The following is a 13,969-nucleotide window of genomic DNA, read 5'->3' on the forward strand; positions in this document are numbered from 1 at the left end:
GAGAGCTCACATCCCACCCTCCTTCATCGTCTTTTTGATCCAGGTGAGTTGCTCTTCTGTGAGAAATGAGTACACTCCCGGTTTTTTGGGCAAGCCACACCCCTTTCCAAAAGAAGTGACTCCAACCAGCGCTCCATTACACAACAGCGGCCCACCTGAGTCCCCCTACGGTGAGAACAATGACATGAACGGTCACTTTCAGGCATTCGCAGCAGTTAAAGTTGCAGTGTGGAGCTGAAAGGTTGCATAGTTTACCTGACACGTATCTGCCCTGTTTTTACCATCCGAACCAGCACATATCATGCTGTTGGTGATGCAAGGATCGTTGTTGTAGTAGTTGCGAGAGTTGCACTTCTGTCTGTCGATCACAGTCACGTTGACGGACATCAAGACATCAGACATCGTCTCGTCCTTGGGCTCTGTTCTTCCCCACCCAGCCACCAGACACTTGCTCCCAACTGCGGGCTCTTTGATGGACTTGCCCAACTTGAGACATTTCACTGTCTTGCTTTCCTTCGCTGATTTGTCAAGCTGAAATTTGAAAAAATATTACTTACTGTATAGATGCAAACTATCTGTACATTTGGTTCCTTAAAGGGGAATTACCATTATTTACAACCTGGACCTTATTTCTGGCATAAAATACGACCGTTTACTCACCCATATAACTTTGGTGTCATTTGGAGTCGTTCGGACGATATTTAGATCCGTGTATGTCCATATTGTGGGAGTGGCTGAGGCACCGCAATGCAGCCTCTCAATAACGCATTATCTGCCACGAAACTCATTCATTTCACCAATATTTTGTTATGATACGCTAGTGCTATTCCCCGTTGAGTCCTGAGTACAATAGCTAACTTCGTGAAATGTGGCATACGCAATCTGTAACATATTGTGCAGACGCCCATCAAGTTGCGTGACGTTATGTCTACAGGGTGCGCTACAGGTGACGCGCAAACATTTCATATGACTTTAAGGCCTATAACATTTGAAGTATTCACCCAATCCTTATGAAACTTAGCAGCTGACATTGTAATATGCTTGCACACAATGTGAAATTCGGCCTGTAGGGGGCGCTACACCGACTACATGTTTATATCTCACAAACCACCACAGTAAACTGTTTGAAATTTGACAGTGATGATCTGTGGATGACTCCTTACAAGGCCACCAGGTTTCGTGCAATACGGTCTATAGGGGCCGCTACTGGTGACTTATGCCTCTGCGTACAACTTGGGGACAACTTGGCCTCAGCATGGATCCCTTTATGATCGCTTCATATCATCTTGTCATTATTTTATTTATTTTTTTACAACTCTCACGAACCATGGGACCACTTTACGGAGCAGTTGGCTTGGCGACTAGTGGCCATTATGTCACATCCTGTTTCCATAGCATCAAATAACTAAATAACTAAAACTCAACTTATCCAAAAAAATGACACTCGAACATCTATCAGCATTATAGTAACTACCTAAAATGATGGAAATCATCCATGAAAAAATGAATAAATAAATAAATAATATATATATATATATTTGATGTGTATTTTAATGTTTTAGTTTGCCCCAAGTCCCATCCATTAATATGGGGGACGTGGAGCTTATGACCTATACTGCTGCCAGCCACCAGGGGGAGCTCTACTTGTTTTGGCTTCACTGTAAAGGAGCAGCTCCGCCGCCCATCTTTATACAGTCTATGGTTTGAACAGTATTTTTTTTCTGTCCTGTCTGAACAGCATTAGCAAATATGCTGCTAAAAAACGTGTTTCTTAATCATCTTCAACCACTTTCTGGCACTGATTGCTGTATTATATCTTTGCACAGGGTCATATTTGCTGTAATGTAAACTTACCTTGAGCAACATGAGGTCATTGACTTTGAGTTTCTTATCATAGCAGGGATGAGGATATCTTTTCTTTACATTTAGGACCTGCCAGGAGCCCCTTTCCTTTGATTTCATTGAGTGCACCCCCAGCTTCACTTTCTTAATGCTGAAAGGACGGAAACACAGCCATTGTTAGATTATACTGTGGTTATACAGTGGGATAACAGGTAAGGAGTGCATATATTAATGATAAAATAGTTATGTGTCTCTGCACCTCCACTGGCCTTCAGGTGGCAGTGCATCAGCTACATCTGAGGAGGTGTGGATAGACCTGAAGGAAGCTGCAGATTCTCACCATATTTGCCCTTTTGCTTGTTTTAATGAAATAAAGCCTTTATTTTTTTATTTATTTTATGAAACTAGAGGAATTTATACAGGCACAAGTCTGCACATCGAGCATCGGACATGGAATCATCCAACTGGGGTCGCTCCTTTGAATCTGGCTTTGCAATAGTGTGCAGAAAAACATGAGTCAGCTGTGGTATTATGATACATTCACTTAGCGACCGGACAACAGAGAAGACCAGTTTTAAAAAAGTCACAGCTTACTAGAACTCTGCGGAGCTTCTGTGCTTTCTTACTGTGACTGACATTTGTGGTTGGTTACTTTGAGATCACAGTGGTTTAGTTGTTGTTGGGCTCTACAGTAGAGCTGGGCTCCACAAAGAACCAATGCTGACAAATACTGACCCCTAAAACACAGACAGGTGAGTGTAAATGTCTGTCTGCAAAGCATCATCCCTGAACCCTGATTCAGCTAGAATTCTGCCAAAGCCCAGACGAAATATTTCTGTATTTGTATTCATGCAAATACATTCTGAAGAAAGCATGATCCCTCTCAGCACAGTTTCCCCACAGGGCTGTGTGCTGAGTCCACTGTTGTATTCTCTTTACCCATCCATTCCTCCAGCTCCATCATACAATATGCACATGACACGACACTGACTGGACTCATCTCAGGTCGAGGATGAGTCATTTCAGATGTCTTCACTTCCCCTGTGTGGTTGCTGTCCCTGCTTGTTTGCCCTGCCCTGATGTGTCTCACCTGTGCCTTATTATTCCTCTAGTATTTAGTCTCCGTGGTTCCTTCCCCTTTTGCCAGTTCGTCATAGTATCCCGTGTCAGTATCATTGTAGTCTTTTTCTAATGTGCTTTTTACATTTTTTTTTCCTCGTTAGTTTTTGGGCTTTGTCTTCACCTGCTTTTGGAAGTAAAGACTTTGTATCCGCCCACCTGAGTTCTGAGTTGTGCATTTGAGCCCAACTCTAACCAGTTCCGCGTTACACTGGGTATCTTGCAGTTATATCATGCATAGAATGACAACAAAGGCTTTTCTGATTTCTACATTTCTACTTAGACTGTGTTTTCTATAAACATAAATAGAAAATGTTAATTATCACAAGTCTTCTTACCCATTACAGTGGGCAGCGGTCAGCACCCATTTTGGATCGATGAGTATCCCTCCACAGGCTGGTACCTTCACCTCCATCAGAGCCATGAAAGGCAGCGAGTGTGGCTTCACTTCTTTTCCATCAATAATCTCAGAACCATGGCCTAGAATATATAAAAAAAATTACAACAGGCAAAAAAGAGCAGGGTCAATAAATGATCGCCACGAAGAAGCACGGTACCAGTTGCACTGTCATACTGAAAGAAATTAGTAACAAGCAGTAACGCTGCACTGTTACATGAAACTGTCATCTAAGTTAATTAGTGCACGACCAAAAATATTACTCACTGGACTGGACGATGAAGATAAACACAAACGGGACGAAAACTCTGAAATCTCTCAGGCTGAACATTTCGTCTACCTTCTTTGATCAGATGATGGCGAGCGCACTGAAACCCATCTCAGTGTGCACCATCGCCTTTATGTGTTAAGCTCAAAGGATGTGGTCTCACAGTGAAAATCGATGAGTCAGCATAATACTACCAAAAGATTATCAAGGGTCTGTGGCGCCAGTAATTATAACTATTTAATTCAGTAGCTGTGTAGTGGAAGTTTTATAATATATAAACATGAAATATCAACAACGTGGTAATGTCCGAGAAAACTGTGAGAAAAGTGAAACATACTGATTATGTGAAAAAGGTCAGGAGCTAAATGATCAAGAAAGAGAAATGACAAAAACAATTCAGAAAACATGAAGAACAGCACAAGGTGTTGACCTGGCCTCCAACTTCACTAGATCCCAAACTGATCAAGTATCTTGGGATAATCCACAGAGGCCCCTCCCCTCAAAGGCCTCCCACTAACAACAACACTATATGGATATACGCAGATCTAAATATCTCCCAAAGGAATACGAATTACACAATAGTTATATGGGTGAGTAAACGATCGTATTTAATGCCAGAAATAAGGTCGTAGTAAGATCGTAAAACAGTAGTTCCCCTTTAACATGTTTCCAGTATATGGGGTCTTAACATACACTGTGAGAATGTGGATTTCATGGCGTTGTTTGACTAAGCTACTGCAAGACAAAACTTTTATGTTATAAGGATGTGAAATAATTATGCATCTTGAAAGAGTTCAACAAGGAAGCAGAGACATGAAGTTTTTTTTATAGTTCTGCTTCTGGCTTTATTGCAGGTTGTTTTGAGGTTTTGCGTCACAACCACAAAATTGTTTCACAGGATTTAATGTGAATCCTCAAACTTGTGATAGAGCAAGCAATGCCACTGAAAGTGACAATAGCAGTCTTTCATTTCTAATTAGCTGTATGCTGCCGATCTGAGGACATGTATTAACCAAGAAGAACCTCATGGGGGAGTATTACCTGGTTATTTTATTCTGACATAACCAAAAGTGTCTGATTACAAGAGAGAAAGAAGAGAGAAGATAAAACAATGGAGGAGGACTAATATGTGTGTGTGCTGGAGCTTACATTTCACAGTGTCCAGTAATGTCTCTGGAAGTAATCACTGGACACAGAAACAACTGCATTTCATTTGAGACTAGTTAAAAAGTCAAAAGTTCATCTACACATTTGCTTCTATCTGATTGGTTTTGGAGGAGGAAAAATAAAAAGGTCAACTGGGAATGCTAATATAAGCAGCTACAGAAAACAAAGCTACTGATTGCAAATATAAAATAATAAACGAGAATCAGCAGGTGGAATCATACAGACAGAGAGAGCTCACATCCCACCCCCCTTCATCGTCTTTTTGATCCAGGTGAGTTGCTCTTCTGTGAGAAACGAGTACACTCCGGGTTTGTCGACCAAGCCACACCCCTTTCCAAAAGAAGTGACTCCAACCAGCGCTCCGTTACACAACAGCGGCCCACCTGAGTCCCCCTACGGTGAGAACAATGACATGAATGGTCACTTTCAGGCATTCGCAGCAGTTAAAGCTGCACTGTGGAGCTGAAAGGTTGCACAGTTTACCTGACACGTATCTGCACTGTTTGTACCATCCGAACCAGCACATATCATGCTGTTGGTGATGGGAGGATTGTTGTTGTAATAGTGGGGAGAGTTGCACTTCACTCTGTCGATCACAGTCACCTTGACGGACATCAAGACGTCAGACCACATCATCTTCTCTGTTTGTCCCCACCCAGCCACCAGACACTTGCTTCCAGCTGCGGGGTCTTTGATGGACTCACGCAACTTGAGACATTTCACTGTCTTGGTTTGCTGCGCTGATTTCTCAAGCTGAAATTTGAAAATATATTACTTACTGTATAGACACAAACTATCTGTACATTTGGTCCGTTAAAGGGGAATTACCATTTTTTACAACCTGGACCTTATTTCTGGCATAAAATACGGTCGTTTACTCACCCATATAACTATTGTGTAATTTGTATTCCTTTGGGAGATATTTAGATCTACGTATATCCATGTAGTGGGAGTGACTGGGGCACCGAAACGCAGCCTCTAAATAACGCATTGTCTGCTGCAAAACTCGTTAATTTCACCAATATTTTGTTATGATATGCTAATGCTATTCCCCGTTGAGTCCAGAGTGCAATAGCCAACTTCATGAAATTTGGCATACACAATCTGTAACATACTGTGCAGACGTGCATCAAGTTGCGTGACGTTATGTCTGCAGGGTGCGCTACAGGTGACGCGCAAACATTTCATATGACTTTAAGGCCTATAACATTTGAAGTATTCACCCAGCCTTATGAAACTTAACAGCCGTCATTTTAATATGCTTGCGTACAATCATGCCAAGTTTCGTGAAATTCGGCCTGTAGGGGGCGCTATACCGACTACATGTTTATATCTCACAAACCACCACTGTAAACTGCTTGAAATTTGACGATAATAGTCTGTGGATTACTCCTTACAAGGCCACCAGGTTTTGTGCAATATGGTCTATAGGGGGCGTTACTGGTGACTTATGCCTCTGCGTACCACTTGGGGACAACTTGGCCACGGCATGGATTCTTTATGATCGCTTCATATCATCCAGTCATTATTTTATTTTTTATTTTTTAACTCTCACGACCCATGGGACCACTTTACGGAGCAGTTGGCTTGGCGACTAGTAGTGGCCATTATGTCACATCCTGTTTCTATAGTGTCAAATAACTAAATAACTAAAACTGAACTTATCCAAAAAATTGACACTCGAACATCTATCAGCATTATAGTGTTGGGATCTGAACCTGGTGTTGAGCTATGGAAGCTCACCATGCATAACCAAGTTGACCACATGTCTTGGAAACAAAGGGAAGCACCAGAACTCCCACAATCCTCCAGGTGTGGAACTGACCAAGCAGTTCACTGGCTGACAGTGGCATGTGACCTCTGAGGTCATCAGGTCATATAAAATGCGCTGTTTTGCCAGTGTTCTCTCTCTTATTCTCTACTCTTCCACCTCTTCAACTCCACACCTCCACGTGGAGACCCCGAGCTGCTCGGCTGCAGCTGGGTGCCAGGCCTGTTCTCCTTACAGCAGCGAAGCGAGATCCTGCTGAGGAATCTACACCAGGTCTTTTAGCCAACAAACAGAAGGTTTGCAGGCTAAACTCCCAAACAACAGGAGCCACACGGCTAGTTAGCACCGAGCTGCTAACAAGCCACTTCAAAGGACTTCAAGGAGCGGCCAGTTTCCCTCCAACGTCTGCCATCAGGAAAACACAGCAAGGACTACAACTTTTCCCAGTTTGGCCTTCCATCAGGAACTGCCAGCTAAAGGAGCAACACACCAGAAATTGACTTTTCCACCAAATCTGGTAGTATGACCTGGGCCTAGTTAAGCTAAGCAAAGCATATAACTTAAACTTCGATTGAATGTGATATTTGTGTTTATTGAGTTGTTTATAGTATAGTGGTTTGATGTTAGTTTAGATTATGCTACACATAGACTCAGGGTCTTGCATGCTTAACTAACCACTCTTCCTCTAACCTGGCACCTCATAAAACCCTTATCACATTCCACGTATCTACTGGCCAGCACATGGTCTGAGTGTCCCCACTCAGCTGCCATTGTTCCCTTTGTGTTCAAGACCTCAAGGCCCAGCGGCCATCTTGACACACCCACAACCGGCGGCCATCTTGGAACGCCCACAACTGGCGGCCATCTTGGAACGCCCACAACCGGCGGCCATCTTGGCACACCCACAACCAGCGGCCATTTTGACATACACACACACACGTAGTATTGAGTACACTGTAGTTAGCTTGTATGTTTGCTTTTATTCTTGTTAATAAATGTCTTTTAAACATACCTGTCTGTTTAATATTGCACAAGAGTGAATATTGCCAACCTCTACACTGCCAAGATCTCCAAATTCCTTCAACTGTAACTAGTTGTTAACGTGGTAATTTGGTTATAGTTATTAAGTTAATTATTAATCCGAACTCCAAATTAACAATTTAGTATAATTTGAGACTGTTTTGATTAATTGGCTATCTTTTCCCTTCCTAGAAGGGTGGTGCCCCGAGGTGATCTAGTAATTCAGATCCAATTATTTAATAATAAATAATTATTTTTGATAATTAATTATTCATGATAGCTAAACCCCAATACTGAGTGCCTTAGTACCCAGGCCCAACAATAGTAACTACCTAAAATGATGGAAATCATCCATGATATATATATATATATACACTACTCACAATAAGTTAGGGATATTGTTATTTACATGAGTGCTTTTCCTATTTGGTCTGAATTTTAATGAAATAAGTAAAAGTTCCCTTTGATATTACTAATAATGAATGAGAAGAAACACCATTTTCATTAATTTAATATTTATTACCCCAAAAATTTAGACAATAACAAGGATAGCCCCAAATAACAAAAATTGACAATGTCAGTAGCGGGTGTTTCCACCATTTGCCGCAATGACAGCTTGACAGCGACGTCTCACGCTCCTCACTAGCCTCATGATGTTGTTCTGAGGCAATGCGTTCCACTCTTTCACAAGTGCTACACGCAGTTCTGCCAGGTCACGTGGGGGTGGGGTACGATCATCCAGTCTCTAATTCGGCTGGTCCCAGACGTGCTCTATGGGGTTCAGGTCAGGGGACATTGCTGGCCATACCGAGGCACTCTGACTTCCTGAAGTTGAGCTGTGACAATTCTGGCACGATGTGGTGGAGCATTATCATCCATGAACAGAAAGCTGGGGGTGTGCTGGCGGAATTGGGGGATGATGTTGGGTTCTATGATGTCTCTGAGGTAAGAATGTGCAGTGACTGAGCCATCTAAAATAACCAAATCTGTTTTGCGCTGACTGGTGATGCCTGCCCAGACTGTTGCACCTCCTCCACCAAAGCGAACCCTGGGGACCATGTTGACCTCGGCGTATCGCTCACCTCGCCTTCTCCAGCAACGCTGACGACCATCATTTCTGTGCAAGGTGACCCGACACTCATCAGTGAACAGGACGGTAGACCACTGCTGCATTGTCCAGGTCACATGATCTTGTGCCCACTGCAAACATTCACGGCGGTGTCTTGGTGTCAGTGGAATCACCTGCAACGGTCGTCTGGCATTCAAGCCAAAGCGGTGGAGTCGGTTGCGAATGGTTTGTCTGCAAACCCTTGTACCCCTCACATCTCGTAAACGGGCCTGCAGCTGTGTGGCAGTTGCATAACGATGTCTGAGTGCATAGGTCCTTAGGTACTGGTCATTGTTGCGGTCTGTCACTTGTGGGGCTCCACTCCTGGGTTTGTCACAAACTCTGCCAGTAGTTCTGTGTCTTGATGCAAGTCTGCTGATGGCACTTTGAGACACACCAAGTTCACGAGCAACATCTGACTGCCTGCCACCGACCCGAAGGCGCGCTATGGCCAGGTGGCGCTGCTCGTCCGTTAAGTGACATCGTGTGTTCATGGCTGTTTGAATGATGAACTTGGAATGACTTACTGACAATACCAGCTTTTTATACCCACAGAATGTTGAAATTGATGCCACATTAAAAAGGGTTGTCTTTTAGTATTTTGTGGTATTGGCCCCAATATGTAAGGCACACTGTACACAGTAAGACCATTACGTGGAAAACACAAAATGAAGTGTGTCTATCACCCCAATACAATTGACCTTTGGCTAAGCCCCGCCCCCCTTAGTTGCTGTTGCTACGTCCGACATTCTCTTCTGGGCTGTGGTTTTCTGGTTATCTATAGACGGGTTTCCTGTTTACAAACATTACTGGGTGCGCGCGCATCCAGGGGGCAGAAAGCCAGACTGACTTATTGGTCCCCTACGACAACAATCTTAAGTATTGAAGCTTTTTTGTTTTGTTTGTATATAAATGCACAACTGCAGACTCAATAAAACGTGATTTTAGTTGGATCTGTTTGTCCATCTTTAATTTTGCAATGTTACTGTATATGTATGGCTATAATTATCATGTTAGGCGGGTAATGTAAAACGTAGCCAATTTTAACAGCGGCATCAATCGGACAGCCCGATTTTACTTTTAAATTAAAGTTAAGAACCCTTCGTTTTTCTTTAGTCACAGAGCTTACCTGGCTTGCTCACATATCTTGAACATTTAGCTGAATTTACATTTTTGTAGATTTCGAGCTCTTTGTCCTTTGACGTGCAGGCTATGCTAAGATATGTTGACGTGCAGGCTACTTGCTAAGATATGTTGGCTAATGTTTACGTATTTTGTGTTTTAAGTATTAAAATACAACCTGTAGTTAAGTTGAAAGGGGATATCTCCGAAGTAATGATCCAACCGGCATGCTATAACAACATTAGCACTCGCAAATGTGATATCATTTAGCTAGCGCTAGCTGCTAGCCTGCTTCATACAGATTTACTGAACGCAACGTCTTTTGTTTACAACTTTGTTAAACTTTAACATGAATGGACGTGAACATGGACGAGCATGCAGTGCTAACTTAAACTCATAGATAGAGAATTAAGATAGCTCTAAAACAAAACACCATCTGGACCCCAATCTGCCCTTTTTATTGCCTGAAGCCATAACCTCCTCCGGTTTTTTGCAAAAGTATGATTCCCCCTAGGAATATTAAACATCTGGCACTCATCACTGGCTCTTTTAGCGCAGCCAACACAACAACCCCTTGACATTTTGACTGTACTACTACTACTACTAAACGAAACACGCAAAGATTCAGTCCTCCTCCGTTATCAACACTCTCTGAAAAGAGAGAGAGTCTTTCTGCCCCCTGTCTGCGCGCGCAAACACTTGTGACGTTGCCAAGAAATCCGTCTATAAGGCTCTGGTATCAATATCAAGGAGCAACACTGTTCATGCAAAGCTGGGTACATCTCTATTCACTTCTATAATCGTTATTACGAAGCAAACGGACTAACGTTACGCACGTATAATGTTGTATTTCTTCAGCGTGTGCTAGCGTATCAACAACTATGCAACTTAAGCTGTAACGGTGATGTTTTGGTTAGCTCCACAGGGTTTTGCGCGCACATCATTGGGCTTATCCATACCCTGGGTGCTGTATATATACCGACAGTATAGCCTGCCGAAACCGAAAATGTGAGACACCTGCGTTAAAGTCAATGGAGCGCTGTGGAAAAAGTGTCGGACCCCTGTGGGAGCTCTCTTGGCTGTGATTGGTCAATCTACATAGGTCAGTCTTAGCCAAAGGTCAATTGCCTCCCTATGCCAAAAATCTCTGAAGTGAAACAAACACCGCATGTATGACATCCACTGAGTCTCTCACAATATCCCTAACTTATTGTGAATAGTGTATATGTAGATAGATATATTTGATGTGTATTTTAGTGTTTTAGTTTGCCCCAAGTCCCGTCCATTAATATGGAGGACGTGGAGCTTATGACCTATACTGCAGCCAGCCACCAGGGGGAGTTCTACTTGTTTTGGCTTCATTTTAGAGGAACAGGTCCACCGCCCATCTTTATACAGTCTATGGTTTGAATAGTATTTTTTTCTGTCCTGTCTGAACAGCATTAGCAAATATTGATTTAACTGCTAAAAAACGTGTTTCTCAATTGTCTTCAACCACTTTCCGGGACTGATTGCTGTATTATATCTTTGCACAGGGTCATATTTGCTGTAATGTAAACTTACCTTGAGCAACATGAGGTCATTGACGTTGAGTTTCTCATCATAGCCGGGATGACGATATCTTTTCTCCACATTTAGGACCTGCCAGGAGTCCTTTTCCTTTTTTTTGATGGAGTGCACCCCCAGCTTCACTTTCTCAATGCTGAAAGGACTGAAACACAGCCAGTGTTAGATTATACTGCGGTTATACAGTAGGATAACAGGTAAGGAGTGCATATATTAATGATAAAATAGTTATGTGTCTCTGCACCTCCACTGGCTTTCAGTGGCAGTGCATCAGCTACATCTGAGGAGGTGTGGATAGACCTGAAGGAAGCTGCAGATTCTCACCATATTTGCCCTTTTGCTTGTTTTAATGAAATAAACCCTTTATTTTTTATTTATTTTTTTATTCTGTTCTCACTTCTTCATTTTATGTCGGAGCCCTCAAGTTATTTTCTTGTACTTTTCTCATTAGATGTGAATCACATAGAAACCTGCACGGCAATTTTTCCCCCCAGTGACTGGAGGTTTTGCTCCAGCAGAGCTGTTATCATGTAAAACTGACTTTCAGGGGTGTGGGCTGATATGAAACTGGAGGAATTTATACAGGCACAATTCTGCACATCGAGCATCGGACATGGAATCATCCAACTGGGGTCGCTCCTTTCAACCTGGCTTTGCAATAGCGTGCAGAAAAACATGAGTCAGCTATGGTTATGATACATCCACTGAGTGAACGGACCACAGAGAAGACCAGTTTTAAAAGAGTTTCAGCTTACTAGAACTCTGCGCTTTCTTGCAGTGACTGACATTTGCGGTTGGTTACTTTGAGATCACTGTGGTTTAGTTGTTGTTGGGCTCTACAGTAGAGCTGGGCTCCACAAAGAACCACTGCTGACAAATACTGACCCCTAAAACACAGACAGGTGAGTGTAAATGTCTGTCTGCAAAGCATCATCCCTGAACCCTGATTCAGCTACAACTCTGCCAAAGCCCAGACGAAATATTTCTGTATTTGTATTCATGCAAATACATTCTGAAGAAAGCATGATCCCTCTCAGCACAGACTCCCCACAGGGCTGTGTGCTGAATACTGTTGTATTCTCTTTACCCATCCATTCCTCCAGCTCCATCATACAATATGCACATGACACGACACTGACTGGACTCATCTCAGGTCGAGGATGAGTCATTTCAGATGTCTTCACTTCCCCTGTGTGGTTGCTGTCCCTGCTTGTTTGCCCCACACTGATGTGTCTCACCTGTGCCTTATTATTCCTCTAGTATTTAGTCTCCGTGTTTCCTTCTCCTTTTGCCAGTTCGTCATAGTACCCCGTGTCAGTATCATTGTAGTCTTTTCTAATGTGCTGTTTACATTTTTTTTTTCCTTGTTACTTTTTGGGCTTCATCTTCTCCTACTTTTGGAAGTAAAGACTTTGTATCCGCCACCTGAGTTCTGAGTGGTGCATTTGAACCCAACTCTAACCAGTTTCGCGTTACACTGGGTATCTTGCAGTTATATCATGCATACAGTGACAATAAAGGCTTTTCTGATTTCTACTCAGACTGTGTTTTCTATGAACATAAATAGAAAATGTTAACTATCACAAGTCTTCTTACTCATCACAGTGGGCAGCGGTCAGCACCCATTTTGGATCGATGAGTATCCCTCCACAGGTTGGTACCTTGACCTCCATCAGAGCCATGAAAGGCAGTGAGTGTGGCGTCACTTCTTTTCCTTCAATAATCTCAGAACCATGGCCTAGAATATAAAAAATGTTTTTACAACAGGCAAAAAAGAGCAGAGTCAATAAATGCACAACACAAAGAAGCTACCGGTTGCACTGTCATACTAAAAGAAATTAGTAACAAGCAGTAACTCTGCACTGTTACATGAAACTGTCATCTAAGTTAATTAGTGCACGACCAAAAATATTACTCACTGGACTGGACGATGAGGAGAAACACAAACGTGACGAAAACTCCGAAATCTCTCAGGCTGAACATTTCGTCTACCTTCTTTGATCAGATGATAGCAAGGGCACTGAATCCCATCTCAGTGTGCACCCTCACCTTTATATGTTAAGCTCAAAGGATGTGGTCTCACAGTGAAAATCGATGAGTCAGCATAATACTACCAAAAGATTATCAAGGGTCTGTGGTATCATTTACCAGTAATTATATAACCATTTAATTCAGCAGCTCTGTAGTGGAAGTTTCATAATATAAATACGTGACTTATCATCAGTGTGGTAATGTCAGACAAAACGGTGTGAAGTGAAACATACTGATTATGTGAAAAAGGTCGGAGCTTAATGATCAAGAAAGAGAAACGACAAAAACTATTCAGAAAACATGAAGAACAGGTGTTGACCTGGCCTCCAACTTCACTAGATCCCAAACTGATCAAGTATCTGTGGGATGATCCACAGAGGCCCCTCCCCTCAAAGGCCCCCCACTAACAACATTCTGTTGCCAGATACAACAGGACACCCTCAGAAGGACCATGTCTATCCTCTGATGAGTCACAACTGTTTTGGAGGCACAAGGGAGACCTAAACAATATTAGGAAGGTGGTCATAATGTTATGCCCGATGGGTGAAAGCACATAAA

At 42.6% G+C, this 13,969-nt stretch overlaps 1 protein-coding gene across 1 annotated transcript; it reads right to left on the bottom strand.

The window, feature by feature from the left end:
- Positions 1-13,363, bottom strand: LOC311493232 (transmembrane protease serine 9-like; the record flags this gene model as incomplete). The annotated part of the gene is made up of 10 exons (XM_084551793.1): positions 1-165; positions 256-531; positions 1,855-1,993; positions 3,300-3,441; positions 3,626-3,694; positions 5,039-5,186; positions 5,277-5,546; positions 11,378-11,516; positions 12,977-13,118; positions 13,300-13,363. The coding sequence occupies 10 exons, from the start codon at positions 13,361-13,363 to the stop codon at positions 7-9; spliced, it is 1,548 nt and encodes a 515-aa protein (XP_084407919.1). The 3' UTR covers positions 1-6.
- Between the last annotated feature and the right edge of the window lie 606 nt (positions 13,364-13,969).

The sequence above is a fragment of the Chelon labrosus genome, assembly GCF_963514085.1.
Source record: "Chelon labrosus genome assembly, chromosome: 9".
NCBI classification, from domain to species: domain Eukaryota; kingdom Metazoa; phylum Chordata; class Actinopteri; order Mugiliformes; family Mugilidae; genus Chelon; species Chelon labrosus.